At 46.2% G+C, this 15,470-nt stretch overlaps 1 protein-coding gene across 2 annotated transcripts in view; it reads left to right on the top strand.

Annotated features, from left to right (window-relative positions):
* Pex14 (peroxisomal biogenesis factor 14) overlaps positions 1-15,470 on the top strand; it is a 150,627-nt gene that overhangs the window by 10,723 nt on the left and 124,434 nt on the right. For both annotated transcript variants that reach the window (XM_023699549.1, XM_012516566.2), the window contains exon 2: positions 12,353-12,400. In XM_023699549.1, the coding sequence (XP_023555317.1) occupies positions 12,353-12,400 (48 nt within the window). The remainder of the gene's footprint in view (positions 1-12,352; positions 12,401-15,470) is intronic.

A 15,470-nucleotide genomic window follows, 5' to 3' on the forward strand; every position in this document is an offset into this window, starting at 1 on the left:
CTTCAGCTTGGCCTTATCGAGGGTGGCGATTTCTCCCACGTCTGGTTTGTCTGCCGTTTTCTTAGAACAATCCAAAGTGTCTTGCTCTGAGCCCAAGCTCCTGGTGCTCCCACTTGCGTGCATTGCTGCAGCAAGAGACAACTTTATTTATTTATTTATTTATTTATCATAATTTATTTATTTTTAATTTTTTTTAAATTTATTTATGTGTGTGTGTGTGTGGCCAGCTCAGCCCACCAGAGGGCGGGGCTGGCTGGCATGTGGTGCTGGGGGTTTGAACCGCGGGCCCTGTGCTTTGCTAAGCTTGTTCTAAGTAGGTGCTTTAGACCACTGAGCCATCTCCCCGGCCATATATATATATATATATATATATATATTTAAAAAAAATTATTTAGGGGGCCGGAGATGTAGTTCAGTGGCATAAGCACCTGCCTGGCAAGCAAAAGGTCCTGAGTTCAATCCCCAGTACTGAAAAAAAAGAATTACTTATTTGGTACAGGGTCTTATTATGCCACTCGGACTCACAGTAATCCTCCTGTCTCTCAGCCTCCCCAGTGCAGGGCCCGTGTGGCATGCAGCACCGGGATCAAACCTGGGTCCCTGTGCCTGCCTAAGCAGCTGTGTAGTCTGCTAAGCTATCTCACCAGACTGTAGCGTTTTTTTTTGTTTTTTTTTTTAATTTAAGTGTGTGTGTGTGTGTGTGTGTGTGTGTCCAGCTCAGCCCACTAAGAGGGCGGGGCAGGCTGGCATGTGGTGCTGGGGGTTTGAACCTCGGGCCCTGTGCTTTGCTAAGCTTGTTCTAAGTAGGTGCTTTAGACCACTGAGCCATCTCACCAGCCCCATTCATAATTTATTTTTAATGGATGTATTTTGTGTAAAAATAGTGTCAGTACCACCCAGGGATACACATATACACACAAAAGAAATAAGAAAAAATGTAAAGAAAAAATAAATTTAAAAAATTTTGCAAGCTGGGCGTGGTGGTGCATGCCTGTGATCCCAGCTCTTGGGAGGCTGAGGCAGGAGGATTGCCGTGAGTTTGAGGCCAGCCTGGGCTACAAAGTGAGCTCAAGGCCAATCTGAACTGCATAACAAAACTCTGTCTCAAAAAGACCAAATAAATAAATAAGTAAATAAAATTTTGCAGTGCTGGAGACTAAACCTATGACCTTTCCTACTAGGTAAGTGCTCTGCCACTGCTCTCTGTCCCCAGCTCCAAAGGGAAAGTAACTTTTTGCTTTTTTGTGTGCAGTTTTGGATCTTTTTCTTTAGAAATCAAACTCAGGATCTTAACACTTGCCAGGCAGGTGCTTATGCTGCTTAGCTGTCTCCCAGGCCCCTGTGTGTGTGTTTCGAGACAGGGTCTCACCGTGTAGTCAGACTGGCCTTGAACTCACTGTACCCTAGGCTGGCCTTGAATTTGTCGCAATCTTTTTGCCTTAACCTCTGGAGTGCTGGGGTTACAAGGCCAGCCTGGACTACATACCCTGTCTCAAAGAGCACTCCCAAGGTGCCCCCAAAACAACAACAGAAATTAAAAATTAAAATTAAACCTCAAAATTTAAAAAAAAAAAGTATTGGGTATATCTTAGTTACTTTTTACTCATTGCTGGGACAAATACCCAACACTCAAAATGAAGGAAGGAAAGGTTTATTTAGCTCACAGTAACTGGAGGGTTCAGTCCATATTCCGCTGGCTCCAAGGCAAATGACAGCAGTTCATTGAGAGAAAACAATGAAGAGCAGAAGGTGAGCAGCAGCTGTGGCGGCCATCAAGCCTCTGTCTTCCTTCTGCACTGACTGTGAAGACTGGCGCTCCTCAGTGAAGATCCGAGCTCCTCCAAAGTGGGGCAGCTGCGGAGGCCAAGTTCCTCAGAAGACTCAGACTTCTTCATGGAAGCGGGGCAGGGCGGCAGGAAGTGGGGCAGGGCGGCAGGAAGTGGGGCAGGGCGCTAGGAAGCCTTTCTCAATTCCTGGGCCCTGCCCACCTGCAGGGCTAGGCCCCCACGCAGAGAATTTACCGAGCAGATTCAGCCAGGTTGACATAATGTATCAACTAACACAGGGTATTAGTGCAGTACAGAGGCCCTGGGTTCAATCTCTACCATACATAAAAATTCATATTTAGACAATTATATTTTTAAATTGCATATTTAATTAAACATAGATATGACTATTATTAAGCTTTTGTATTTTTTCCAGGGTCAGTTTTGATATGAAATAAAGGAATTTGCCCATTTTTAGGTTCCTGGTAAGAAATTTAGGATGCCAGTTTTTGAGAATAAATGGATTTTTTTTTTTTTTTTTTTTTGTGAAATCGGGGATTGAACTCAGGCCCTTGAGCTTGCCAGGGAAGCAGTTATTCTACTGAGCCATCTCCCTGGCCCCTTGAGAATAAATTCCCTTTGTTAGTACAAAAAAGGAATTGTATGTAGCTCTGGAGTTGAGGACTAACTTTGAGTTTTGGATTTATTTATTTATTTTTAGGACAGGGTCTACAGGGTCTCAATGCATAGATCAGACTCGAAGTGATCCTCCTGTTTACAGCCTCCCAAGTGCTAGGATTACAGGCATGCGCCACCAGGCCCAGTCTCAATCTCAGTATCAACTATGCCCCGGGGTGGGGGCAGCACAACTCACTGGGGAAGAACCCCAGTCCCTGGGCCTGCCTAAACAGGCATTTTAATCCGCTGAGCTATCTGGCCAGTCCTACATCTCTAGTTTTTTTTTTTTTTTGGTGGAACCAGGGATTGAACTCAGATCCTTGTGTTTGCCAGTCAAGCACTTATCCTACTGAGCCATCTCCCTGGCCCCTACATCTCTAGTTTTTAATAGGATAATACCTGGGCCAGGGGTGACACACCTATAGCATGTGTGCCTCAACAGCCTGTTTGTGTCACTGAAAGCTTCTAAGGTTTGCTGTCACTGCTTTAGACAGTTTTCAAAGCTTAGCCACCTAGTACCATTCTTGTCACCACCAACTGGTTTTGTGACAGTGGGGAGAACTTTTTCTTGTCTGTTTCAGTCCTGTGGTTGGTGGCTAAGTCCTTTTTGAACCCACAGCAGATTGGGCCCATCTGCCAGTTCCCATGAGGAGCATGGGCTTTTGCTGCAGTGGGGCTTCCCTTCTTGGGCTCTTGGCCTTAAGGTACTGATGCTTTGAAGTGTTGCCATTGACACCAAGCTGCTGGCTTCAGATTCCTTCTCCTTTGGATTGGGATACTCAGCTTCTATATCCCCATCTTGCAAAGTGAAAGACCAACAATTTCTTTTTTTTAAATTTTTTATATATTTTTTTAAAATTTAGTACAGGGTTTATAGGGTCTACAGGGTCTCACTACATAGATCAGACTTGTAGTGATCTGCCTGTGTTCAGCCTCCCAAGAGCTTGGATTACAGGCGCGGTCCACCATGCCCAGTCTCAATCACAGTCTCAGTGTGCCCAGGGATCAAACTCTGGACAGCTGTGTCTGCCTAAGCAGGCTCTTTAATCTGCTGAGCTATTTGACCATCCCCTTTTTTTCTGTTTGTGACAGGGTCTCACTGTGCAGTTCAGGCTGAGCACAAGGCTCAGTTTTGTAGTCCCCAGGCTGGTCTTGAACTTGCAGAGATCCTCCTGGCTCACCCTCCTGAGTGCTGGGATTACAGGCATGTGACTCCATGCTGGGTTCTGGGGCCACACAGTGGGTGCCTGCATCCTGGGCCAAGATAGTACTCCCAGGGATCCAGGACCGAGACAGCACAGCACGTGGGGCGGGGGATTGAACTCCATTCCTGTGCTTGTCAGGTAGCTGCTTATGCCTCTGAGCTGTCTCTCTGGCCCCCAAGAATTTCTTTTCACATTTCTTTGGTACATAAATATTCTTAGCATATTTTAAAATCCATTGTATTCCTTCAGAAAGCTATTTTCACTGGACATAGGCTTTTACCTTGATAGTGTTCCCCCTTCTTGGGGGCATTTTAAGTATCATCTTGCTGTATTTGCGTTTGAATGGCTTCAGAAGTATATGGTCATTGTTAATCCTGAGTAATTGTAGGTAATGATGCCCTTTGTCTTGGCTGCTCAGAAGTTTTCTTTCCAGGCATGGTGGAATAAGCCTGTAATCCCAGCACTTGGGGGCTGTGGGGGTAGGAAGATCCCCTTGAGTTTAAGGCCAGCCTAGGCTACATGTTGAGCCAGGGAGATAGCTCAGCGGCATAAGCGCCTGCCTGGCAAGCACAAGGCCCTGAGTTCAGTCCCTGGTACTAAGGAAAAAAAAAAAAAAAAAAAGATTTCAATAGGTTACATGCTGAGTTTAAGGCCAGGCTGAACTACATATATAGGGGAACCTTTTTTTTTTTTAAAAAAAAAAAACAACCAAGCAAGGAAAAAACCCAAAAAACAAAGAAAAAAATTTTTTTCTTCTCATTCCATGAGTTTTTAGAAATTTGATCATAATTTGCCTGCCTTGTGTGCTTTTTGATTTCTCTGCTTGACTTTTGTTAAGTTTCTTATGTCCGTGCATTTATGGTAGTCATTATATGTGGAAAACTTTCAGTCAGTATTTCTTCAACTGTTGCTTCCTCCCTCATTCCTTTTTTTTTTTTTTTTTTCCCTAGAACTCTAATTAAATGTGTGTTATACTGCTTGATAGACCCCAGGCCCCAGAGACCACTGAGGTGCTTAAGTGTTTGCTTCCTTTGGTTAGCTTCTCTTGCTGTGTCTTCAAGTGCCCTTAACCTTTTTTCCTATAGTAATTTGCTGGTGTTATCTTACATATTTATGTATTTTTGTGGTATGAGAGATTGAATCCAGGACCTTTTTTTTTTTTTTTTTTTTGCAGAACCAGGGATTGAACGCAGGCCCTTGTGCTTTCCAGGCAAGCACTTATTCTACTGAGCCATCTCCCTGTCCCCTCTCAGGGCCCCTTCTTTTTTTTTTTTTTTTTTTAAATTTTTTTTTTAAGATCTTTTATTTATTTATTTATTTAATTTCATTTATTTTGTGTGTGTGGCCAGCTCAGCCCATCCGGGGGCGGGGCTGGCTGGCATGTGGTGCTGGGGGATTGAACTGTGGTCCCTGTGCTTTGCTTAGCTTGTTCTAAGTAGGTGCTTTAGACCACTGAGCCATCTCACCAGCCCAGGGCCCCTTCTTTTTAAATTTTGAAACAAAGCTTCTGTAAGTCACCAAATTGATTGGGTTGGGCTCAAACACAGGCTTTCTCAGCCTTCTAAAATGCTGCACTACAGATGTGTGCCACCATATCTACTTATCTTTTGGTTTTTCTTACTAAATTACCAATTATGTTTTTTGGGGTTCTTCATGTATGTTGGAATTTTTGATTGGATGCTGGATATTGTGAATTTTATATCCAGGATTATTATGCACTTTACACTGAGGTGTGGATTGTATAGTCTTTAGGGAATGTTGCGCTTTATCTGGTGGGCAGTTATTTGTGATTCTTTCAATATCTTTTTTTTTTTTTTTTTTTTTTTTGGTGGCCAGCTCAGCCGTGGCATGTGGTGCTGGGGATTGGACCGCGGTCCCTGTGCTTGCCTAAGCTTGCCTAAGGGTGTTTTAGACTGTTGAGCTATCTCCTCAGCCCCATATTTTGTGATTCTTTAAAATCTTGCTTTTAAACTTTGCTAGGGTGAGTCTAAGGTAATTCTTATTCTAGGCTACTCATCTTCCCCAAGATGTAGCCCTCCTGGGCCTTTTTTTTAAATTTTTTTTTTTATTTGTGTGTGTGTGTGTGTGTGTGTGTGTGTGTCTCTCTCTCTCTCTCTGTGTGGCCAGCTCAGCCCACCAGGGGGCGGGCTGGCTGGCATGTGGTGCTGGGGGATTGAACTGTGGTCCCTGTAGCTTTGCTAAGCTTGTTCCAAGTAGGTGCTTTAGACCACTGAGCCATCTCACCAGCCCCCTCCTGGGCCTTTGTGAAAAACTCCACAGGAGCCCTGTGTGAGCTGGGATAGTGTACAACTGCTATCACCCTCTCATGAGTTTCCCCCATGCACACACACATTTTACTTTATCTTTTGGTACCCGGAATCAAACTCACAATCTTGCTCTTGCCAGATAGACACTGTGCACTGAGTTGAATCCCTGTGCCCACATACATTTTGTTGTCCAACAGGCCTGGGGGAACTTTGGCAGATTTGTGGCACCCTCCCTGTTGCATAGCTCTTTCCTCTTTGGAACTATCTTCTGTAGCTTTTGTTATCTTAGCTTCTCTGACCTCTGACCTCTGGCCTCTGACCTTTCAACTCAGTCTTTATGCTCCTAGCAGGGATACCCTTCCCTCTCCTAGTCTGAAATGTGTCTCCTGGCAGAAAGCCAGAGTGCTTGTCGGGCTCTGTTCGTTTGTTCTGTTGTGTCAGGGATCACAGTCCCATGTGATGTGGCCCCAGGTTGGGGAAGTCAGTGCCCAGGCAGCAGCGGTGAGAGCACCTTGCCTCTGTTCTGTTAAAAGCATCTGTTGTGGGATGGGCGTGGTGGCACTGGACTGTAATCCCGAAATTCAGGAGACTGAGCAAGGAAGATCGCCAGGATTTCAAGGCCAGCATCAGCTACATAGCAGGACCTTGTCTCAAAACAAAACGACCTCTCCCCAGTCCTGGTGCGTTCTGTCTGTCTGACTTCTTGTCTTTTACAGCAGTCTTCCTCTTTGGCTCTCCGCAAGGCTCCTGAACTCAGTTGCCTGGGAGCTGCCTCCTTTCTTTTGCAATAGGCCTCAGCAGATGGCCCCTAAACCTTTTTACATTTTTTTCCCAAGTGAATGCCCTGTGACAATAGCCAGGATCATGTTGGAATTTAATTTGTAGTGATCTGTTTTGAGCCAGATAATGGACTTGACCACTTAAAGGGTGGATGTTTGTGGGGGCAGGTATTTGAGCAAGGGCTGGCCATTTGCAAAGAATGCAAAGGACCCATTGAGCTTGGGGAGCCCCAGATAAGCAGCCAACTGCTCACCTCTGCCCATCATCTAAGCCAGTGATGGCGAACCTGTCAGAGCTTTCAGTGATAACAAACAGCTTGCTGTGGCACTCGTGTCATAGGGTCCAGTACTGATTTAAGAGATTGTGTGTCAGGCTGGGTGTAAGTCAGGAGTGGTGGTACATGCCTGTAATTTTAGCACTTGGAAGGCTGAGGCAGGACTACTGCAACTTCAAGGCCAGTCTGAACTACACAGAGATCCTTTCTCAAAAAGACAGACCTCTCCCAGCCAGATGGGAGTCTGTTCCTTTACATAAGAAGTAGAGCGGTGAGGAGCTGCTTAGGTGCTGTGGGTGGACAGTTGTTCCCTGGTCACACTGCAGCACATTTAGCCTATTGCTCTCTCAATATCTGTGGAACTGAGTCCTGGTGACATCCAGAACCACCTCTGAGGGGCCGGGGAGATGGCACAGTAGAATAAGCGCTTCCCTGGCAAGCGCAAGGGCCTGAGTTCAATCCCTGATTTTGGAAAAAAACAAAACAAAATAAAACCAGAAACACCTCTGCATGTTTCTACTTGTGCCCTGGGAATGGCACTGTCCCGTGGTCGAGGACCGCCCGACTGCATCACGTAGAGGGCAGACCACATTTATATTAGGTTGGGGGGGTCCCTGCCAGGCTCTTTTTGCCTCTTTTGGAGAGATAGATAGATAGATCTTAAGTGTTTCTTTGTCTTAATTATTTAAATACAAATTTTAACTACTCCCAATTTGATGCATGCCAGTGATGTTCTAGGTGCTGAGGGTGTAGACTTTCGGGACAGTGAAGTGCCTGTCTGTGAGAAGGTTAGACTGTGAAGGGAGAGGTCAGTGACAGAGCTGTTCCCCAGGGTGGAGTGGCTGGTGTGCCCAAGGGAGTAAACACAATGGAGAAGTAAGAATCGAGGCTATTTTGCATTTAGTCCTCAAGAAATAGTTTTCTAAAGGACATTGAGACAGGAAATGAGATGGTGCCTGTGGACTAAAATTCCATCACGGGCTGGAGAATCTCTAGTAATGGTCGTAAACTTCTGGCACTGGTGCTGCAGTGGGCTGTTTGTATTATTGAAAGCTCTGAAAGGTTTGCCATCACTGCCCTACAGTGTCATTGATGCTGGAAACTTCCAATATTGATGTGAAGCTTCAGGGTACCCAGTACCGGCTGACTGGGCAGCCTAGGGTGGAATGCAGTTTGGGAAGTGCTCGCTCCACATTGTGGCATGTGAGGGTCTGGGGTTGTTGTGTGCCGGCTCAGTAGGCTCTGGGAAACCTGGGGTGGAGGAGTTAGGAGGTGCTGCTGTTTAAAGATCCAGGATGGGGACAGGTACATCTAGATGCTTCTGACATACTTGGCCCGGCTTTGTGAGAACTGATAAGGGGCCAACCAGTCTTGTGTAGCTCTAGGCTTAGAATTAGAGGAAGCCTGTTTTGTTTTGTTTTTGTTTATTTTTGTATTTAGTACAGGGTCTGTAGGGTCTCACTACATAGATCGGGCTCATAGTGATTCTCCTGTTTTCAGCCTCCCACATGCTGGGATTAAGGCATGCGCTACCACACCCGGTCTTTATTTTATTTTATATTGCAGATGAAACTTAGAACCTTGTGCTTGCCAGGCATCTTTTTAATTTTAATGTTTTTTGCGGAACCGGGGATTGAACTCAGGGCCTTGAGCTTGCCAGGCAAGCGGTTATTCCACTGAGCCATCTCCCCAGCCCCTGTTTTAATGTTTAAAAACAGAATACAGCTGCAATTCTAACACTTAAAGGCTGAGGAGGAAGATTGCTGCAAGTTCAACACTAGCCTGGGCTACACTAGTGAGACCTGTCATCAAAAACCAAACCAAACAAACCCTGAACACATTTATATGCCTCACAATTCTAAAAGATGCCAAAGGGCACATGAGACTTAGTTGGGTTATTGTCACTATGGACTGTGTAAAACTTGTGCACAAGTCCTTCTGGAAAATATTAACTTGAGAGAGATTAACTTTTTTTCTTTTTGAGCAGTGCTGAGACCAACCCTAGGACACATTCTAGGCAAGTGCTATGCCACTGGCTGCACTCTCAGCCTGATCTGACCTGGTTCCTTGGTGACAGTGGTTTGTAGTGATGGGTTGTGTCCCAGGAAGAAAGGGTGAGGTCAGAAAGTGGCTTCCCCCCCCCCCCCCCCGCCCAGAACCGGGGATTGAACTCAGGCCCTTGCGCTTGCCAGGAAGTGCTTATTCTACTGAGCCATCTCCCCAGCCCCTAGAAAGTGGCTTTATAAAATAGTAAAGCTGGGGCGGGGAAGATAGCTCAGTAGAATAAGTGCCTGCCTGGCAAGCACAGGGTCCTGAGTTCAATCCCCGGTACCACAAAAACAAAAACCCTTATAAAATGGTAAAGCTGTTGTGTTTATTGGTTCTGTCTAGTCAAACAACCTATGTTACTAGTTATGCAGTAGCATTAGGGCTGTTGCTTAAGAAAATACAGTCTAAAAAATGTGATTGTTGATTAAGTAGAAGCCTTTCTATCCCTGTGCTCTAGTTATTTGCTGAGTTAACCTTCATCGCCTCAATTTCCTTTTCAGTAGTGTTTCTGTGTGCATTTGTTGTGAGAATTAAATGAAGAAAACTAAATAAAGATTATCACCTAGAGTTAGTATCTGTCAAGTATGTTGTTGGAGGCCCTCAGGAAGACAATGAACTATAATATAGAACTCATTAGTACATATGTGCTAGTGTGTTACAGTCATTGCTGTAGTCTTTGTTGCTCATTCATTCATTCATTCAGCAGATAGCAGTTCAAGGCTTCCTCTGTGTCTGGCCTTGTCCTGGACCCCAGGGCTACAGTGATGAGTGAACAGTTTCTGCCTGTGTGGAGTTCATGAGCCAGTGAGGGAGACACACTGTTCAGATGATTACACAAATGTAAAGCTGCAGCTGTTTGATTTTTCTTTCTTTTTGGTGCTGGGGATTGAACTCAGGGCTTCAAGCATGTGCTCTATCACTGAATGTACTCCTAGCTCTTCTGCTTATTTCATGAAGCAGAAGAATACTGTGTGCACATGATAGGGCTGTCAGGGAAGCACTGCTTCCTGAGGGGACCTTAGCTGGCTCTGAAGGAACAGCATATGCAAGGTCTCTTGACAGGAAGCAAAGCTATGTGTCTGTTATGGACTGAGCAGGGAAATGTGGGGCCACCCTAGACTTGAGATGTAGACAGAGCAAGTGCAAAGCCCCAAAGGCCCCACTGAGTTTTCTCTGTTCTGTCTCATAAACATGGTGTTGCTTACTGGGCTGGATGAATGGATAAGGGAGGAGCCCCCCCACCCCTCCCCATCATCCCAGGAAATGAGTCTGCACAGAGGCAAGTGTATGGGGAGAGAGCCAGCATGGCGTCAGGGAGCTGGTCAGAAGGCTGCTGCAGTGGTTCAGATGAAAGGTTTTGGAAGCATGGACCAAACTGATGGCTGTAGAGATGGAGAGTAGTAGAGGGGTTGATTCTGCGGATGCGAAGGAAGGGGATTGGTGGCCATGTTCTGGTGGCTCCGGGAGTGCAGGAGGAGGGACTCAGGTGGCTTGGTGAGGCTGCACTGATTTCTCAGACAGGCAGCTCTGGGAGGAGGAGATGCCTGTGGCAGGTGGGGTTTGACCCTTGGCCATGGCCGGTGACAGTCCAGGGGAGTCAAGAAGGAGGGGGCAGGGGCTCAGAGGGATCTTCCTAGCACCCTGGCTGTGGGTGCTTGCAGGGGCCTGGAGGCCCTGCGGAATCTTAGGGACTGACCCACTCTTCAGTTAGTTATCTGTTGGCCTGGGATGGTGGGGCCCTTGGGACTGGACTTTGGATGTAGAGAGGGGCTCCTTGGTCCCACAGAGGCCTTGCTGCTGTGTCATGCCAGCTGCCTTTTCTCCTGGGAGCCCTGGCACAGGACCTGTGAACCATGGGAGGAGAGTGGAGGCAGTGGCTAGCTCCTGGGATGAGCACATTGGCTGCCCTGCCTGGATGTTGTTAGCATATAATTGGCAATTGACTTGAACAGCAGGAACCATAAACTAATCATAGCCCACTCAGAATACTTGGGTTTTTTTCTTTTATTTTTTTTAACCAGGGATTGAACTCAGGCCCTTGTGCTTGCCAGGGAAGCGCTCATTCCACTGAGCCATCTTCCCGGCACAGAACACTTGTATTCTTTTTTTTTTTTTTAAATTATTTATTTATTTATTTGTGTGTGTGTGTGTGTGTGTGTGTGTGTGTGTGTGTGTGTGGCCAGCTCAGCCCACCAGGGGGGGGGGCTGGCTGGCATGTGGTGCTGGGGGATTGAACCGCGGTCCCTGTGCTTTACTAAGCTTGTTCTAAGTAGGTGCTTTAGACCACTGAGCCATCTCACCAGCCCCAACACTTGTATTCTTGTAGAGATTTGTAAATTTCTTCAATTTACAAATCTGTCTATCTCTATCTCTGTCCCTGTCCCTTCTGCTCACTAAATTTCTTATTTTATTGCAGTTCTATGGGTAAATATTGGGACTTTGCAGTGAGTTATTACATCTCTATCCTCTTTTTAATTTTCAAATTTTGTGACAAGTTCTCACTAAGTTTCTGAGTTGTTCAGGATGTACTTCAGCTTGCAATCCTCCTGCCTCGGCCTTCCAGAGTGCTGGGATTACAGGTGTACACCACACGGCTCTCTCCTTTGTATTTTGACCAGCCCAGCCAAGGGTTAAAGGTACTTGTGTGGCAGTGGCCCCACAAGAGAACAGGTTGGAGTCAGCCCAGTTGGCCTGCCTGTAGACTGGTCTGTTTTTCTGTCAGCCTGTCATTGGCTCACTGCCACAAAGGATTTAAGCCTAGGCTGGCTTAACTGCAGAGAGGTTTTTTTTTTTTTTTTTTTTTTTTTTTAAAAAAAAACAAGAGCTGATACAGAAGAACTAGTGAAGGTTGCTCCCTTCCTGGCTCCATATACTGTGCCTAGAAAACATTTGAGTGTGAGCACCTAGTGCCCCCTTGTGGGCACATCTGATTCTCCATGTGGTTCTGCTGCTCTTCTGGTCTGCTAGTCCTGAGCTGGTGGCTGTGGAGGCCGGCTCTCTCCTTAGCTTCGTCTTTGGCCTCTGTTTCTGTGGATTTTGTGATTGTTCTCAGCATCTTCTGCCAAGCTACTAATCTTAGGTCTTCTGATAAAAACTCAGCCATGTTCTTGAGGGCTGGTGAAAAGGAATTCACAAGTTATGTTTCCTGGTAAGTTCAGACTCTTTGATTACTTCTTACAGGTTATCCACTGCAGAGTACTCTAAAGTTTTGAAAAAGCAATGAAAATTATGAGTAAAAGGCATTTTTATGTCTTGCTTGAAAATATAAGTTTTTTTTTTGATGCCCATTGGGTGGCACTATGATCTTATTTTTGTTTCTGTTTCTCTTTGCAGCCGAGCTCTACTCCAGGAAGTGAAAATGTGGTGCCCAGAGAGCCGTTGGTGAGTACCCAAGACACGCAGTATCGTTTGCTAATAATAAAATACCATGTGAGTTTAAAGCAAGCTTTGGGTCCTACAGCTTAACAAAAGCAGTGTCCATTGAAAGGGTGTCCTGTGGCAGTTTCCTGTGGGTGACTTGACCTCTACTTCTGTCCTGGCATGCAGAGATCAGTGAGCTCTCTCCTGAATGGAGCCTAGTGCTTTCAGGAGCTAAAGCATCTACCTAACGGTCCTGGGCTGCTGCATTGCTGATGTAGTAATTCAGGAGATGCCAGGGCCTTGGGCCAGCAAGGTTGTTACTGTGCGCCTTGGGGTGGGACCAGCAAGGGGCCTTTTAAGGAATGGGTAAGGAGGTGAATGTGGTTTTGCTTGGTCAGTAACTAGGGGCGTGTTTGGCATTACCAGCCATATCTGAGCCTACCAAAGAGGAGGAGGCCCACTATGTGCGAACGGTGGGGGTCTTGAAAAGATGCTTTTGCTGTGGGGGGTCTAAGCAGAGCCTCTTACCACCTGCCCTGGTTTTGTTCTATTTGGCATTTTTAGGGCCCTCTGTAAATCAGTTGAGGTGGGGAGCAGTGTTAGGCTTAACTTCCAGAGCCTTTCCTCTCTCCAGCCAGCATAGGGAACACCCAGGCTCTTTCAGCAGTGCCATAGGTGGCATCTAGTGTCGTCACTCTTCTGGCAGTGTGGGAAGAGGTGGCTCAAGGTGCTTAGCTGGCCTGAGCCTTTCCTGGGACAAGGGTGAGATGGTGTAAGTGCTGCTGAACCTATTTCAGAAGGGTGAGATGTCATTCATGTCTCCTGCCCTCACAGTCATGGGCTTGTGTCCCCGCACTCCCACAGTGGCCTTATTTTACTCCTGTAAAATAAGGAGTAAGATATCTAGATTCTTATCTGGACTCTTCCCTGGAGAGCCAAGGAGATGACCCTCTGCCTGCCTGCTGCTGGAGGCTTGAGCATCCCCTGGGGCCGAGCTACTAGCCCCCTTAGGCAGAAGTACTACCTTAGACTATTGTTGAATAGAGCACTGTGCTCCTGTTTAGTAGTGTGCCTCCTCAGTCTCCTTTTGAGGATTTTTTTTTTTCTTTTTTTCTTTTTTTTTGCGGAACCGGGGATTGAACTCAGGCCCTTGCGCTTGCCAGGGAAACGCGTATTCCACTGAGCCATCTTCCTGGCCCATGAGTTTTAATCATTGATTTAGCTATTTATTGATCAGAAGAGGAGCCAGCCCATCTTTGCAGGTGTGATTGGGGCGCCACTATGGCCCGAGGGTCCAGAGCCCTGCAGGCCTTTCTCTCTGCTAAGCTCTCCACACAGGACTTTTCCTGCTTCCGCTTGTTGCTTGGTTATATTTTTATTTCTTTCTTTTCTGGGAGGCCCTGAGCAGTCTTCAAACCCTGGTAGTCTGTGATGGTCCAGAGTTCAGACTCATTCTCTCCAGGCCAACTCTACAATTACCTTATATTTAATTAATATTTTTTCTCCTCTTTACGTACTTGCTGCATAATTGCTCAGAGGAAAGAAAACACATAGCAGCAATTTATATATATATAAAAAAAACAATAATTAAAAAAAAACCCTGAAATAAACTCCCATCTCATTTGGGCTGATCCTATGAGTTGGGTAATTAGGGCCCTATTAAAAGGTAGACCCTTTATTCTCCCCCCACTTTTTTTATTAATTTTTTTATATTAAACTCCCACAGTCTCTCAGTCATGCCCTTATTGCTTTTGGCCAGCCATTTGCAGCAGCCTGATTAAATGAGGGTACCAGCTGAGGAGGATGGTCTTGTGTGAATGACTTCCCCTTGGGAGTGGTGAGGGGGCACGTGGGGGGAGCCTGCTGAGGGCTCACGCCTAGGGCAGTTCTGAGACACCAGATGAGCTGGAGGTGAGGCTGTGGCTGCTGTGGCTTGGCAGCCATGTGTGTCAGTGTCAGGGTGCTGCTGAGGCGATGGGGTGGTGGTCAGCGCCCACAGCCAGGTGCATGGGCTGTACTTCAAAAGCATGTGGCGCTTGGCCCTTTCTGCAGGAGAGCAGGTTGTCTGGCCCTGTGTGAGAGCTGTCTGCTGGGTGCCCGGTTTGGCTGAGCCTGAGGATTGGGCAACTGACAATTGCAGGATCAAACTAAGTCCTATTCTCAAGTAATTCACTTATTTTATTTGAAGAAAAAAAGGCATTGGTACACATGAAACAATTAGCAAGCAGAATAAGACTGTGTATAATTTCAGCAAGCAACACAAAATCGTGTAATTTGGAGCAGAATTGCCTGGCTGGTTGTCTGAGAGGCCTCTAGTTACTCAGAGAGGAAAGAATGTGGTGGGTGGGGACGTAGGCACTGTGTTTGTGACACGTGAAGCTAGGTCGCAAGGAATGGATATTTCAGTGCTGGGCTGCTTGCTACTAAGTTGTTTGTTCCTAACCATGTATTTTCCAGAATTCCAGAGTGGAAGCTTCCAGATCTCTACACTGTAAGGCATACTCATAGGAGGCTGAAGGTGATAATCTGCACTTTGTTCCCAAGCTAGGTGGCCCGATGAGCCAGAGTCTCGCTGTATAGTTTAGGCTGCTCCTGAACTCATTGTGCAGCCCAGGCTGGCCTTGAACTTGTAGCAGTCCTCCTTCCTCAGCTAGCTAGCTTGCTTGCTTGCTTGTTTTCTTTCTTTCTTTTTTTGGCGGAACTGGGGCTTCAACTCAGGCCCTTGCGCTTGCCAGGGAAATGCTTATTCTAGTGAGCCATCTCCCTGGTCCCTTTCTCAGCTTTCTGAGTGCTGGGATTATAGGCCTGTGTCCCCACACCTGGTAAGGTATACTTTTAGGTATATTGTTCATACTGAATTACTATAACTTTTTTCTCTCTCTTTTTTTATTATCTGTCTTTATTTCGTACTTTATTTTCTTTTTCTTTTTTATTTATTTGTGTGTGTGTGTGTGTGTGTGTGTGTGGCCAGCTCAGCCCAGCAGGGAGCGGGACTGGCTGGCATGTGGTGCTGGGGGATTGAACCGCAGTCCCTGTACTTTGTTTAGCTTAGCTTGTTCTAAGTAGGTGCTTTAGACCACTGAGCCATCTC

The sequence above is a fragment of the Octodon degus genome, unplaced genomic scaffold (assembly GCF_000260255.1).
Source record: "Octodon degus isolate 3935 unplaced genomic scaffold, OctDeg1.0 scaffold00113, whole genome shotgun sequence".
NCBI classification, from domain to species: Eukaryota; Metazoa; Chordata; class Mammalia; order Rodentia; family Octodontidae; genus Octodon; species Octodon degus.